This window comes from Lytechinus variegatus, chromosome 16 (genome assembly GCF_018143015.1).
Source record: "Lytechinus variegatus isolate NC3 chromosome 16, Lvar_3.0, whole genome shotgun sequence".
NCBI classification, from domain to species: Eukaryota; Metazoa; Echinodermata; class Echinoidea; order Temnopleuroida; family Toxopneustidae; genus Lytechinus; species Lytechinus variegatus.
In genome coordinates, this window is record NC_054755.1 from 8,251,298 (window position 1) to 8,263,801 (window position 12,504).

The following is a 12,504-nucleotide window of genomic DNA, read 5'->3' on the forward strand; positions in this document are numbered from 1 at the left end:
GAAGAAGACAAGTTTACACTATAGCGGAGCTTGAGATGATCTGATTTTCAGAAATGAAAATGTATCCAACCATAGATATAGGCCCTTTATAATCTAGTATAATATTGCTGAGAGCTCAGTAAAATCCACCGGACATTCAAAGAGATGCTGTTATCTTTGAATTAAAGTGTTGGCACTTGTACATTCGTTTAAAAACACCAAGCGCTTTGGCATTCTGAATTTTAAATGGCAAATTATTCCAAATTATGCTGCCAGCATGCTTAAAACAGATTTTAACAGTATGAAGGTGATGCACCGTGCACTATAACAAACTGTGGCAAACATTGGTCATTTCCAGTAGGGTAATCATTTTAATACAAGCTAAAAAGTCGTCACGTCCATTATCAAGGAATTGCAATTTTTATAATTATCCAAGCAATTCACATTGATTTGTGCCTGTATACATACGTCCACAACACTTGCTTTCTGTAATCTTAAAAGAGTAAAATTGTAAAGGAGCAAGAGCAGTTTCCCGTAACAGAACAGGAGTAATGATGCATTTATATACTTTATTCAGAACTTCAGTGCTCAGCGATAATCACTTTTCATCAATGTATATATCTTATAATTAAAAGACTGAATGAGCATCCCAGGAGAGTTTGTAGTCTTTTACAATGCATAAAGATATTTATTTGTTCATTTATTCCATTATTAACATATCCCCTTAAATCAAGTTCGTTATTCATCCGTACGTTTAAAGGAGAATGAAACCTTTGGAACAAGGTAGCTTGTGTGAAAATAGAAAAATCAAAGAAACAGATCAACGAAAGTTTGAGAAAAATGAGACAAAATGTGATGAGGAAGTTATGCATTTGAATATTGCGAATATTTTTGCGATCACTTATGATATGGAGATTCTGAAATTGGCAATGCGACAAAGATGTGTGATGTCACTTATTGTGAACAACTCACCCCATTACTTTAGTATATATTTCACTTGAACTGCCTCTTATATCACATCTGTCAGTAGATCATTTGTTCTTTCTATAGGAGGGCATATAATACAGATTTTTAAAGAATACATCAAGGATAAATAGTTTGTATCAACATAAGAAAAAGCAGAAAGATACATTTTGAGGGTATTTTATAGTCCAGCAAAGGGAAAGTTGTTCACATGTACTTGTGACATCACACATCCTTGTCGCATTGCCAATAGGATCTCCATAGGACAGCGATTGCAATATTCAAATGCTCATAACTTTTTATTATTTGTCCGATTTTTTTCAAACTTTCTTTGTTCTTATTCTTTGATTTTTCTGTTTCGACACAAGCCTACTTGTTCTAAAGGTTTCATTCCTCTTTAAGTAAAATATAGAAAAAATAAAGAAGAAACAAAAATAACATCTACCCGTTTCTTGCAGCACCTTCCTCCCATCCCCTCTCTTTGAATTTAGTACCCCCCCCCCCTTCCCTCTCTATCTCTCTCTCTCTCTATTACTCTCTACCTTATATACAAGTGAGAGTAATGGTAAGATTACAATGTAAGCCCATTGTTCTCGTTCACTTTAAGCATGCTGAATAAGAATATCAGAGCCTTAATCTGGTAACATATACACTCTAAAAACCCTGAGAAAATTTTTACCCAATACTGGGTAGAAAAGGAACATGCATATTTGCTGGATATTTTGTATTAACCCCATATTGGGCAAAATGCATGTTTTAATTGTAAATTTCAAGGCAACATTGCGTAAAATTTACAAAATATTTGGTATCTTTTTTATACCCAACCAACATGCATGTTCCATTTTACCCAATATTGAGTAAACTTTTTTTAAAGTGTAAAGATCAGGGGAAAGATTCTTGGCCATGTTTTTTTTTTTGTATTAAGAAGTTTTTATTTGTCAACAACTTCAATTCATACATACACTGTTAGAAAATTTGTCCTTAAAATAAAAGAAGTTCCTGCAGCAGAGTCTCGAGAACACCTGTAATCTTACCAAATTGCGTAATCTTACAGGAAATTGGTATTGGGTGTACGGAACCTTACAAATTTCCTTTAATAAAACACCCTTTTCCCCTTTTTAAACAGACCTGATCTGTTAAATTGCATAAAAATTCCTGTTTTATGAATTTACAGAATGATTCTGTGATTGCTCTTTGCAAAATAGTCTTTATTTTTTCTGTAAAATCAGGGTATTTTTAACAGTGTACCATATACAAAATAAAATGCATAAGTCAGATACAATATATCTTTACAAATTAATATATGAATACATAGTAAACTCATATAGTTTTTACATTTTCTCTTTTTTTCCTTGAGTGTTACAATAAAACGTAATAAAACTCAACGTACTCAATTTTTTTCTAGTGTCAAAATATTCACAACATAACAGATTTTCCAAAAACACAAAACCAATCATTAATACCACCTATAGTCGAATTGAAGCCATTAACAAGGATTTTCCATACCCCCCCCCCCCCCTCCTCCGACACCTTGGCCTCATTCATCAAATATCTATCCTATAACATCAGCCTCAGGCCCTGAACCCTACCTATCACCCCCCCCCCCCTTCCCGACCTTAAAGGAGTTTGAAAATAGCCATGTTTTGATTAAATATCGATTGATTTTATTACAAATCTATAATACAATAATCGTAATATCAGCAACAAAAATTTAGATCAACAAAATTCATTGACCAGAAAGATTATTTTAAAGGAATGCAAAAGACCGCCATTGTGAGCAATCGAGCTTGATAATGATGGCGGTCTCGTAAAAAACCCACGCTTTTACAGCTCGTCTTACAATTTTATTGTGGAGTGTTAATGGATTATTTTCACAGGTAGGTATTTTTGCAACAAATATGTATGACGTAGAGCCTGTATAATGGCCTATAAAATGTGTATTACAAAGGACTGTATAGTTGTCATCGAGGAAAGACCTTCAGGAGTATATGACCAGACGTGCAAATCGGACTTAGAGATAAGCAACATCGACTGCAGTGTGAGAAAAGGGTAATATTTTTTGTTAATTTGAAGTAAGTTTATACCGTACTCCTATATAAATAAACCCTAAACTCACATATTACTTGTGTGTTGGAAAGGCTCTCGTCATTGGCAATTTAACCCATGAGCGAGATTTTGCAGCAAAGAGTGGCAGAGTCAGAAAGTTGTACGACTATACTCTATAGTAGAGGACTATACTCAACGGAAGAAAGAGGAAGAAGAAGAGTGAGTAGAGAATGTTCCACACCGGTATGTCCAGCACATTTTTATATCTTTTTAAGCAAAAAGAAGCAATTTTGAATGTTTTATACATTATAAAATGCATTTATATTGAGCAAATAAGTGGACACGTTTTAAACATAATCAGGATATTTCGCGCAATTCCCTTCATAACCATATGGTCAATATAAAGAAAATGTCTTAGATTTACAATTCTTTGCATGAATTATATAGGCCTCCATGGATTGTTCCCATTATTTCACTTTTGTGAAACATGTACTAAGTCAAATGTACAGACAACGTCCGATAACGGTAAAATGCATTATTGCCTATAGCGTTTGATTGCTAATTCATACTCTAAAATGAAAATAAGTTTTTTTGAATGAATATCTTGAACGATGAAATGCCAAACTTAATCTCTATTTCCAAAAAGTGGAAAAATTTGTTTTATCCATCTTACTTTATTTTCCGTTACTTTGTGTAATATCTCTATTTTATAGTAATTGGCAATTTACCATTACGGTTTATTTCTCATTCGTCTAATGCCGAAATCGTCCAACTGCCAACTTCTACAACTATTAACTACGACTATCATTTTGGTCTACCAACAGTTCTTCCACTCACCACTTGGTCTACTTTCATTTGGTCTAATGCCATTCCGTCTAATAACCAGTTGGTCCAATCGTCATTTAGTCCATATACCATTCGGTCTAATTGGACTAACTGTCAAATTGTGCAAAATGAATGAAAATGAAATGGACATTGGACCAACTCATGAGACAAAATGGTCCTAGACGAAATGGGGATTAGACGAAGTGATGAATGGACCAATGGTTAATGGACCAAAATGGCTGCTAGACGAAATGTTGGACGGAATGGTATTAGACTAAATGAAAGTATACCATGTGGTGAATGGACGAGTTGGCAGTAGACGAAATGGCAATTTGCCATTCTGATTTATATTCGATAAATATTTAAGATACAAGCAATCCTGCAGGGTACAACATAAAACTTTATGCCTATCTGACTGTCGTAAGACCACATCGAATAATAGAAAATAATATAATAATACCTCCGATCCAATCCGCCGATATAACATAATAACCTTTACAGATTAGAATAGCCATTTATTTTGTTTAACAACATTTAATAGGCCTATATACCCGTCATGAGCTGACAAAAAGCCTTTTATAAGCTTTAAAATTACGATGGACGTATTACCAAACATTTCTATTGTTAAACTTCGGGCGTGACGGATGAATGATTTAGTGGGCAGTGTTAAAAGGTGGAACACCATGACGAGAATATATAGGAACATACTGTATTTTCAAGGCCAAGGTTCATCAGGATCAGAATTATGATGTAGGCCTATACACGGTTATAGAGTGAGAAAGGGATGAACATACCTTGACTGAAGGAGGCTTTACACTACTATTTCTTTGCTCTTTTATTATCGCGTTTTCGCTATAAACGATTCATTTACATAAAGAGAAAAATTTAAGCTTGGTATAAAATTAAAATGAATGTGCGTATTATAGCTAGCCTTCTCGTGTAATAATGTAATACCGATCGAAGCAGGACTAGTAAGTTATTATCAATGACATCATTGGTTGGTGTGGAATTGGTTTCGTTGGTTTGGCTCCAGCAAAAGGGTATTTGATCGTTGACTTTTTTAAAGGTATTTTGTAAACCGGACATGGTGGCTCAGTGGTATAGAGCGTCCGCCTCATGAACGGGAGATCGTGGGTTCGATCCTCGGCCGAGTGATACCAAAGACTTATAAAAAATGTGACGTTCTGCCTTCTTGCTAGGCGCTCAGCATTTAGATTGGAGAAGGGTAAAATAATATATTATGTTATGTAGGGCCCTCTGGTAGAACAGTTTCCTAATTGAAGTGGCTACTCTGGGTAATTAAAATGTTATTATTGTTGTTTATTATTATCATCATCATCATTATTGATTATGATAATTACTGCAAAGTTACTTTGAATTATTTATATATTTCAACGTTATGGGCATAGTTAAACAACTTCTAAAGTTCCAATTTCATCTACGAGGCCTAAATTATTTATTTTCGCATAAAAGTTTCTTCTTGCGTCTGATAAACACAAATTTTAAAACACACACTCCTTTAATCAGCTAGTCTTCATCTTTTTTTAAAACTAATTTGAGTAATTTGCTTCATGTAATATGAGGGCATACTCGAATTATTAAAAAATATTTACAATTACAAACTGAGGATGATGATAAACTTATGAGTTCATTCTGTCTTTGTTAACAGTATGGCAAAAGAGACGGATGGATAGATAGATAGATAGATAGATAGGCAGATAGGTGTAGGAAATTTGTAAAGCTTGAATTGCCCAAATTTTTTAAACTCTTTTCAATTTAGAAAAACCACAACCTTCGGAGCACGATGGCTTTACGAACCATCTTGATGGCGACGACGATGACGACTCTGCTGGACGTCATCGTTGGGCAGACGACATCGATGCCCCTTCCTCCTCCACTCCCTACCTTTCAAGAAGAAGCATTCCCGGTCTCGATCCCGATACGACTGACAACACCTATGTGTAAGTCTATCGGCAGCAGTTTTTGCACTACTTTGTATCTTTGATATTTTCCCGAATTTTCAATCCAGAGTCCAGTAACCATGGTAACACAAATGTTAGTAATCGATCACTAACGATTTTCACGATTCATTATAAATTGTGGTCAATGCATTTAATTGTAAACAAATGTTCTACGATAAGTGTGACACATATCAAGTACATAAATGAGTTCACAATCGTATCTGACATTCAAATCAGTACAAACTGTTTGGGATTATTAATGCAATATTCTAACCTTAAAGGAAGCACGGTAAATATAGTGTGCAAGACATATTTGACATCATTATGTTGCTTCCCTTGTAAATCATGTGAATACAAGGTTCAGACTGTGGTCTATTACTGCATTGATTTCAATTAGATCGAATGATTGAAGTTAAGACGCATACTTCACAAATTTCACAAAAAAGAACCATTAAAACATGCAATTGAATTATACGCTAAACTGATGGGATTAAAACTATTAAGGCATCACTCCAAATCTGGGTTCATTTCAACCATGTTTTGTTTATTTGTTTATGTATTGATATATTCATATTCCACAAAACCTCAAAGTACATTTCATAATAAATCATTTTTACAATGAAAAGATGCATCAACTGTATAACACATGCAGGATTGAAACGTACCAATGAAATGAAAAAAGTGGAAGGGCCTATTGAAAAGCAAAGCTTATAAGATGTAGACCCGGCCCCTATCATAGTTTTATTAAAGGGTAATATAAACATGATAAAGGTAAAGGTAATATTCAAGGACAAAGCTACCAAAATACATTTAATAATATACTTAAAACTCATCTTTTTAAATCTTGTATTGATCATATAATATGTTCATTGGCCAATTTGATGATATTTCTTTATTCATGACCTGATGAAAACTAGTTGTAAATTGTAATATTAGTTTTGATACATATTGTTGTGCAAAGTATTTCTATTTTTATTCCCTTTATGGTTCATATTTCCTTCCTCTTAACCGCTTAGAGGCAATTTGCGAATTTGCGGTATATAAAATTATTATTATTATTATTATTATTATCACCAAAAGAGACAATTGGCGACCAATTAGGATGAGCAAAATAATTGTTATTTAGCTGAATGATACCGTTTTTAGCTGTTTATTTAGCAGTGGTAGAAACAAAAACTACATTATTTTTCATAATGGAGCATTGTGGCCGATGGATAAATCCCGGTCTATGAAATAGAGGGTTGTGGGTTCGAATCCCAGCCATAGCGTAATTTCCTTCAGCAAGAAATTGATCGAAATAATGCTGCGTTCAACTTAGGTGAAGTAAGTGGGTGTCTGACAGGAACTTATTCTTTGAAAATGATTGTGCGCTTGCAATATGCTTGCAAGCGAGGGTAATAATATTGAAGTCCTCTGGTTATTACAATTCCTAGAGAAGGGTACGTTGCATGCGACTTAGAAGAACTACATATTACTTTCTTTATCATTATTCATAATCCTTTTTGTTTTTCTCATATACAGTTTACGTGGGAACACAAGGAGTAGCAGCACCATTTGATCTCAATCCTTACCGTACAACAATAGCCCCACCCTATTCTCCAAGAACGGAACTCGTCATCGAGTGTCCTTATGGCTTCGATCAGATCTCAACCCCTTGCGGATCACCAGAGAAAGAACTACTTTGGCCGGAATGCGACGCTGCAACTCTACACGTGATGCATAGATTCAGTATAGACGGGTACGATTATTGTCTGGACGCTGTTCCTACAATCCTTGGATACCTGGGGCCCTCTGCCACCGATGACGGCAACGAAACGACTACCCTCAGATTTCCAGTTGTTACTATTAACTGGCGGGGCATGATCAATATTACAAACGACCATCGTATGCAGAATGGCATAGACACTGCACTAGATGAGGGGCTTATAAGTAACGTCTGGACCAGACCTTGTGCAGATTTCATCGAGTACGGGGTAACATGTTCACTGAATGCAGACCACAATGACTCGATTTCGTCCTTGCCCGCAGGGGCAGATTGTGACGAAGAGTATTTCGTTGGTGACCGGGAAGCTTTCATGCCAGTCTGGCATAATGGATCGTTCCTTCTCTTCTTCAATGGAACCTACGTTACACCATCTTGGTGGAGTGGTAGATCTACCTTCGACATCGTCCGGTCGAACCCATTCGATTTTAGTCGTCAAGATAAAACACAAGAACTAAGAGTGTGTGGTGTACAAAAGGCGATGATCAACTGCCACATCATCCTATCAGAAGATCAGTATCTTCTCAAAGACAGTGTTAATTCGACTGCCGTCATATACAACGGAACAGAATATCAAGAAGACTTGTTTGAATACGTGTCCAACAACTCTATCAGAATCTGCATTATCCATGATAACTTTTCCACTGTTCAGGAAGGAATAGACGAAAACATGAAGCCAGAACCTGTGAATGTCCAGTTAATCTATAGCCATGTTCTGTTCGCAATATCAACATTGTGTCTGGTTTTATTGGTCGGAACCTACTTGATATTTTCTGAACTTCGGAACTTCCAGGGATGCGCCATTCTGACCTTTGCTGTAACTTTGCTGATTTCCCAAATTTGTCTCCAGTATGTCGCTCCTTATGCACGTCGCACAACGGCTCTGTGCCAGGTTGTGGCGGTTCTTGCGCATTTTACGCTTCTGTGTGCTTTTGCCTGGATGACTCTTCTTGCATTTGACCTGTGCCGAAGCTTCAAAGGAACCCAGACCCGCACACACCACAGCCCTAACAGTCGTCTCAGACGCTACGCTCGGTATTCACTGGTCGGATGGGGTGTGCCACTTCTTCTAGTAATTGTCTCCCTTGGACTGCATTTCACGGAAAATGATATACTCCCGCTCGAGTACGGATCAGGGAGAAATTGTTGGGTGTATCCAGTTCTTTCCAACATTGTCTTTTTCATTGGTCCAATCGTGTTGTCCTTGGTTGCCAATGTCGTTCTCTTCGCCATCACTGTTGTTAGTATTTGCAGGACGACAAAGATGACCAGGAGTACCCTCCGAAAGGACGGATCACAAAGGAATGTGATAGCTGAACTGCTCATCTATTTCAAGGTAATTTCATAGGTAGCTTATTTCATTAAAATCATGATATACAGTGATATCGAATCCTACTGACCTGAGATGATACTGTATTCGGGGTCCTGAACTGTCAAGGACTAAGTGATGCAAAGGATCATTTTGATCTCTCCACTTGTCTTACAAAATATTTATAAATATGAGTATTCAAATTCGCCCAAATTTTGCTAAATTATTCTCAATTTCTCAGTAGGTCCTATCATAACTGAGCTATATACGTCCAATTCCCCTAATCGCTTTCTTCTTTAATTTCCTCCTTATTTATATTCTACGTTTTCGTCTCTTTCTTATTCCATTGAAACTATTTCTGCTCAATCAATTTTCTCTCTTGTCCTTCGTCTTCCGTATCCTGCCTGTCTTCATCTTTGTTTTCCCTTGCTTGACTCTTCCTTGATAACCGTCCTCTTCCTCGTCTTTTCACTCCTCGATTCATCTTTTTTTTATAAATATGTTTCACCCTCCTCTTTCATTCCTTCGTTCTTCCTCTCCTCCATAAAGATATCTTGTCTAATGGGATTCAGCTGGTTGTTTGGTCTGATAGCCGCCCTGGGTACGACGCCAGCTCTCTGGTACATCTTCATAACGGTCAATGGTCTCCAAGGCATTTCGGTCTTTTTCTCCTTCGGCCTCAATGCCAGGGTAAGAAAATTATGGAGGAAAAGGATGGCACCATCAAAGTCAGGGTCGAGCAGTGGAAGCTCTCACAAGACCAAGAAGACCAGTTCTGTGTAGTGGGGTTTCCTGCAACTTACGTACTCTAACTTAGGGGTCTGCAGTCTACTCTATAAAGTGATAAATTCATCATCTGAAGTTCTATCAACGTGTATCCATTTGATGCGAGACATGTTTGGTGATCAGGTGGATGTCTTTTGCCATATTCCTACAGGGCACCGTATAAGCGTAATCCGATTAGATCAAAACTATGGATAAATCCAATAACGGAGAGTTTGGTTAAGACCAGAACGGTCATCTCCCTTTAGTGATCTGTCTGAATACTTGATCTTTGTTGAAGCTTTTAAAGAATTATAAAAAAAAAAAATGTCTGAAGATCAGTTCAGTAATATTCTATTGTAGGGGCAACGTCAAACTGACACTCAATGTAACGATCTACAGGTGCAGAAGATCACAGAAAGTTTTAAGTAATTTTGTCTATTGATGTAAACATTTGTATTACGTTTCTCAAAATTTTACCGCAGGACAAGGCACTTTTAAGGCTAAAACAATATTTGGTTGTAATCGACCTATATGAAGTGGGGCCGACTATTTTTTAAAATTAGTATTTTATTTGTTAACTATTTAAAACCAAAAACACGTCAAAATTTTTCATCTAAAGGTTGTTTCCTTGATAAACTAGCAGCGAGCATCAAAATAATGTAGAGATAAAGGGTGATCACCCTGTAAGGTGGGACGCGTGCATGTTGCTTAGCATTTTGGTAGCACAGGCGACCAAATCTATGCAAAAAAAATATTAACTAACAGTGATCGTTGCTCGCCAATGACCTCTGATCGACACTTTATCACTACTACGTAGTTTTATTTGATTTAATGGAATAAGTTTTACTCTGTCAATTAATAAAATATAACCATAAATTGTCTTGCATCCTATTTCCTTCTTGTGTATTTGCTGTTTTGAATGATTCTCATCTGGGCTCTTCGAAGAGCGAGTACCCTCACATATTAAGTGTCGATTTCCGCTATGGAGCACCCATCCCTCTTGGTGGCATCAGGGATATGGTTGTTCCATATCCCTGGTGGCATGGACCTATCTCTTTTTTTTGCGTTTGACATGATGGAGGGTTGAATGTTGATTACGTTTCCGTGGTCAAGAATCATGCATGGTTTTAAAAAACGTCTCTGCCAGAAATCGAACTCGGACCCCCAGCTTTGAACTCCAGTGCCTTAACCACTAAACCATATAGACGGGTTAGTGGCTAGGGCGACCCCGATCCGATTGACCTTCCGATAAATAGATCATAATAGCCGTAGAGGATAACGAATGAAAAAAATAGGCCTATCGAAGGTTATATTCGAAAGGATCAAACTAACACTCGGACTTCAAACAGCTTAGAGAAGTTGCAATTTGCTATATATATTTAACTTTGCCGTGATGACAACTACAGTGGTACATGTAACAGGGTTTAGCAGCTCATCAAAATCAAGGTTACCATTGAAGTTGCCATCAGTAAACATGGCAAAGGCAAATTCACAATTATGTCGTAAATCTTTGTGAAATGGGCCCATGGACTGGAAATCTTTAAAATTTTACTTTGTTTTCACCTGCTGTTTGGAACCAAATTTCAATCAGTCATTCTATTATCAATAATTTCACTCAGATATACAAGTATTCTTGCTATCGATATTTGTGTATAAGTTACAATTTCACAAAGCTTCGAATCATGTACATATAATAATAATACCAACATGCTTGTATAGCGAACATCACTGCCAAATGCGTCCATATGCGGTTTACTGGATATTGTTACCCTGGCTTTAGCCCCGCAGCCTTTTACAACGCGGTGGCATTTCTAGGAATAAATTCCTGCCAGGTACCCATTTCCCTCACCTGGGTCGAGTGCAGCACAATATGGATAAATATCTTGCCGAAGGTAATTTCGCCATGGCTGGGATTCGAACCCAATACCCTCTGTTTTCAGAAGACTAATCCACTTGGCCACAACGCTATATAATAGGGCCTACATGTATTTATTGTTTTAATTTTATTTTATGGTATGAATATTCTGACAGGGTAGCCATATCCATGGTAGCAAATCCATGAAAAAAAAATGATTACTCTACGCAAAGTAAAAGAAGGATAGAAACGTGGGAAGTTTTGAAATTGTGTGTTTTCGCAGAATGGCAGGAATCAACTGGATTTTGATAATTAATAAAAAAAAAGAATTCCTAAACAGAGCAACAACAACAAAACACCTAGTAGAAAATGACATTTGGTCATGTTTTGAGAGAATTAAGATCGTGCCCGGTTAGCGAATGGGGCAGTAGACGTTGAATCGCTTGGCTTGAAAATGTTGAGATAAGTATTAGAACAAAAGACATATGACAGTATAGCGACATAAGTCGAATTGCCGCTAGCACCTTTGGACGGAACGGCCCCGGGTACGGCATCAGATGATGATGACATCGTCACTTGTCAAATGCTCCTAATTTGAAACAAAAGTAAACGACAAAATTGGAAATTAAAAGCCAAACTTACATGGTGAATATTTATATCAACAAATTTGCATTAACTTGGAAAGAAACATGAAATTTCCCTTTTATTACAAATGTAAATCCATGTATGACGTTTTTATCATCATTTAGCAAAGAGTAAGTACTATATGTGCTGTGCAGTGGTACCTTGTGCAATGAGCCGTGCATGAATGTTTGCTGTATGTTGTGTGTGCTTGCCATAGGGCAGAGAAACTTTGACTCTGGTCTTGACATGACCTATGTGTTGAGTGAGTGAATGAGGGGGGGGGGGGGGTTGAGATGGGCAGCAACTAAGTACTTACTTTTGGGTGGCATTGAAGTTAATCCGGACAAGACAGGCCAGAAAGAAGACTCCTCTCAGCTCCACATCATGACTCTGACACCACGGTCAGAAGCTGGGT

General features: G+C 37.0%; 1 protein-coding gene across 5 annotated transcripts; it reads left to right on the top strand.

Moving 5' to 3' along the window:
* Positions 1-2,811: 2,811 nt before the first annotated feature.
* Positions 2,812-10,594, top strand: LOC121429860. 5 transcript variants are annotated; one of them, XM_041627118.1, is made up of 4 exons: positions 2,812-3,014; positions 5,594-5,774; positions 7,296-8,872; positions 9,395-10,593. In XM_041627118.1, exons 2-4 carry the CDS (start codon positions 5,618-5,620, stop codon positions 9,626-9,628), a joined length of 1,968 nt encoding a protein of 655 aa, XP_041483052.1. In that variant the 5' UTR covers positions 2,812-3,014; positions 5,594-5,617; the 3' UTR covers positions 9,629-10,593. The 5 variants fall into 5 exon arrangements, with proteins under 5 accessions (XP_041483052.1, XP_041483050.1, XP_041483049.1 ...); XM_041627116.1 differs by having other exon boundaries at positions 2,812-2,991; XM_041627115.1 differs by lacking the exon at positions 2,812-3,014 and adding an exon at positions 3,036-3,207 and having other exon boundaries at positions 9,395-10,594.
* The last annotated feature ends 1,910 nt before the right edge of the window (positions 10,595-12,504 follow it).

What these genes read in the sequence shown, in the direction of transcription:
- LOC121429860 (XM_041627114.1), top strand. Translation starts at nt 3,106, where the DNA reads ATGAGCGAGATTTTGCAGCAAAGAGTGGCAGAGTCAGAAAGTTGTACG. An exon ending in GTAGAGAATGTTCCACACCG is followed by an intron (nt 3,232 to 5,593) that starts GTATGTCCAGCA and finishes TTTTCAATTTAG; the next exon opens with AAAAACCACAACCTTCGGAG. An exon ending in AACTGCTCATCTATTTCAAG is followed by an intron (nt 8,873 to 9,394) that starts GTAATTTCATAG and finishes TCCTCCATAAAG; the next exon opens with ATATCTTGTCTAATGGGATT.